Consider the following 1,302-nt stretch of genomic DNA (forward strand, 5'->3'; position numbering starts at 1 on the left):
CCATTTACTCTTGTTGTGGTTGATACTCCGATATCCATTTTTGCTATTAGTTATAAGGTCACGGTTATGAGCATATTGGCTATTATTGTTGTTTTACTTTTTCATGTAATCAAAACACCGATGTGCAGATTTGTATTATGTAATGCATATATTTAATCGTATATGGGGGAAGAACAATGTCATATAGTCTCATTATCCGTAGATCAGCGGAGTAAAAGCGCGATTGTATTGGTAGGAATGGGCGATCCCTGGATAGAGGAGAGAGGGGGTGTAGCCGTAGGATGCTCCGTGGCTAAGAAGACCGGGTGCGAAGCCAGGTTCAGCCTCACGCTTGCCGATAGAGTGGCCGGCGGCGTGGTAGGAGACGTGACCTAATGGATATCCATAGCCATAACCCTGACCAAGGCCATAAGTGAGTCCATAACCATAGGCGTTGCCTAGGCCAAGACCTCCACCCAAAAGGTAGCCAGGATCGGCTTCGGCGTCGCGCTTGTGAAGGACATGGCTGCGGGTACTGAGGAAGGAGTGAGTGCCATATGGGTAGAGACCGTAGGCACTGCCAAGGCCTACACCATAAGGGTAGGTATGGGGGTAGTGGAGGCCGTAGGAAGGCTCAGCCTCGCGCTTCTGCTCTGCTGCCACGGAGGCGACCAACAACACGGCGATCTGAGGGTGAAGGCGTAGGTAAATAAGTTTATCCTCAAAAATATACTTAAGAACATTTTAAAAAGGCATGAATGATAATGAATACACAATGATAACCGATTCATTATTTTGAGAAGTTCCGTAACATGACCATAAACGAAAGCAGAAGCACAGAGATGTATTTACTCCTCAACCAGTGGATTTATGCTTAAAAATATTAGGCAATAACACTTCTCACCAGAGTCTTCATGACTGCAACTGTAGCGCTAACTGCAAAGTGATGGCGAGTTGAATCACTTAATCCCTTTATATACTCCTCTGTCCTTAACGAATCTGCTCGGTCAAAGCCACACCCTGGCCTTGGTCATAGGAGTGTTTTAAAGGTATTTTTGCATCCGGTCATGTTTGCGTGTGTGTTTATGTGTCCCTTTGTGTATAATTGCCGGTTCGATTTTGGGCTCTTGTTGCTTTGTGTGTTTGACGTATGTGTTTTTTGTTTTCCCTTTTTTTCTCTCTTTTTTTATACAAGTGTAGAAACGTGTATATATATATACATATATATGTATGTATATGTATATATATATATATTGTATGTGAGTGTTTTATATATATATATATATATATATATATATGTATGTATGTATATATGTATACATA

The 1,302-nt window shown here is 41.9% G+C and overlaps 1 protein-coding gene across 1 annotated transcript; it reads right to left on the reverse strand.

The window, feature by feature from the left end:
* Nucleotides 1–123: 123 nt before the first annotated feature.
* On the reverse strand, nt 124–913 carry LOC125029234 (glycine-rich protein-like). The gene is made up of 2 exons (XM_047619126.1): nt 884–913; nt 124–666 (listed from the first exon to the last, which is right to left on the reverse strand). Exons 1-2 carry the CDS (start codon nt 893–895, stop codon nt 193–195), a joined length of 486 nt encoding a protein of 161 aa, XP_047475082.1. The 5' UTR covers nt 896–913; the 3' UTR covers nt 124–192.
* Between the last annotated feature and the right edge of the window lie 389 nt (nt 914–1,302).

This window comes from Penaeus chinensis, chromosome 9, assembly GCF_019202785.1.
Source record: "Penaeus chinensis breed Huanghai No. 1 chromosome 9, ASM1920278v2, whole genome shotgun sequence".
Classification (NCBI taxonomy): domain Eukaryota; kingdom Metazoa; phylum Arthropoda; class Malacostraca; order Decapoda; family Penaeidae; genus Penaeus; species Penaeus chinensis.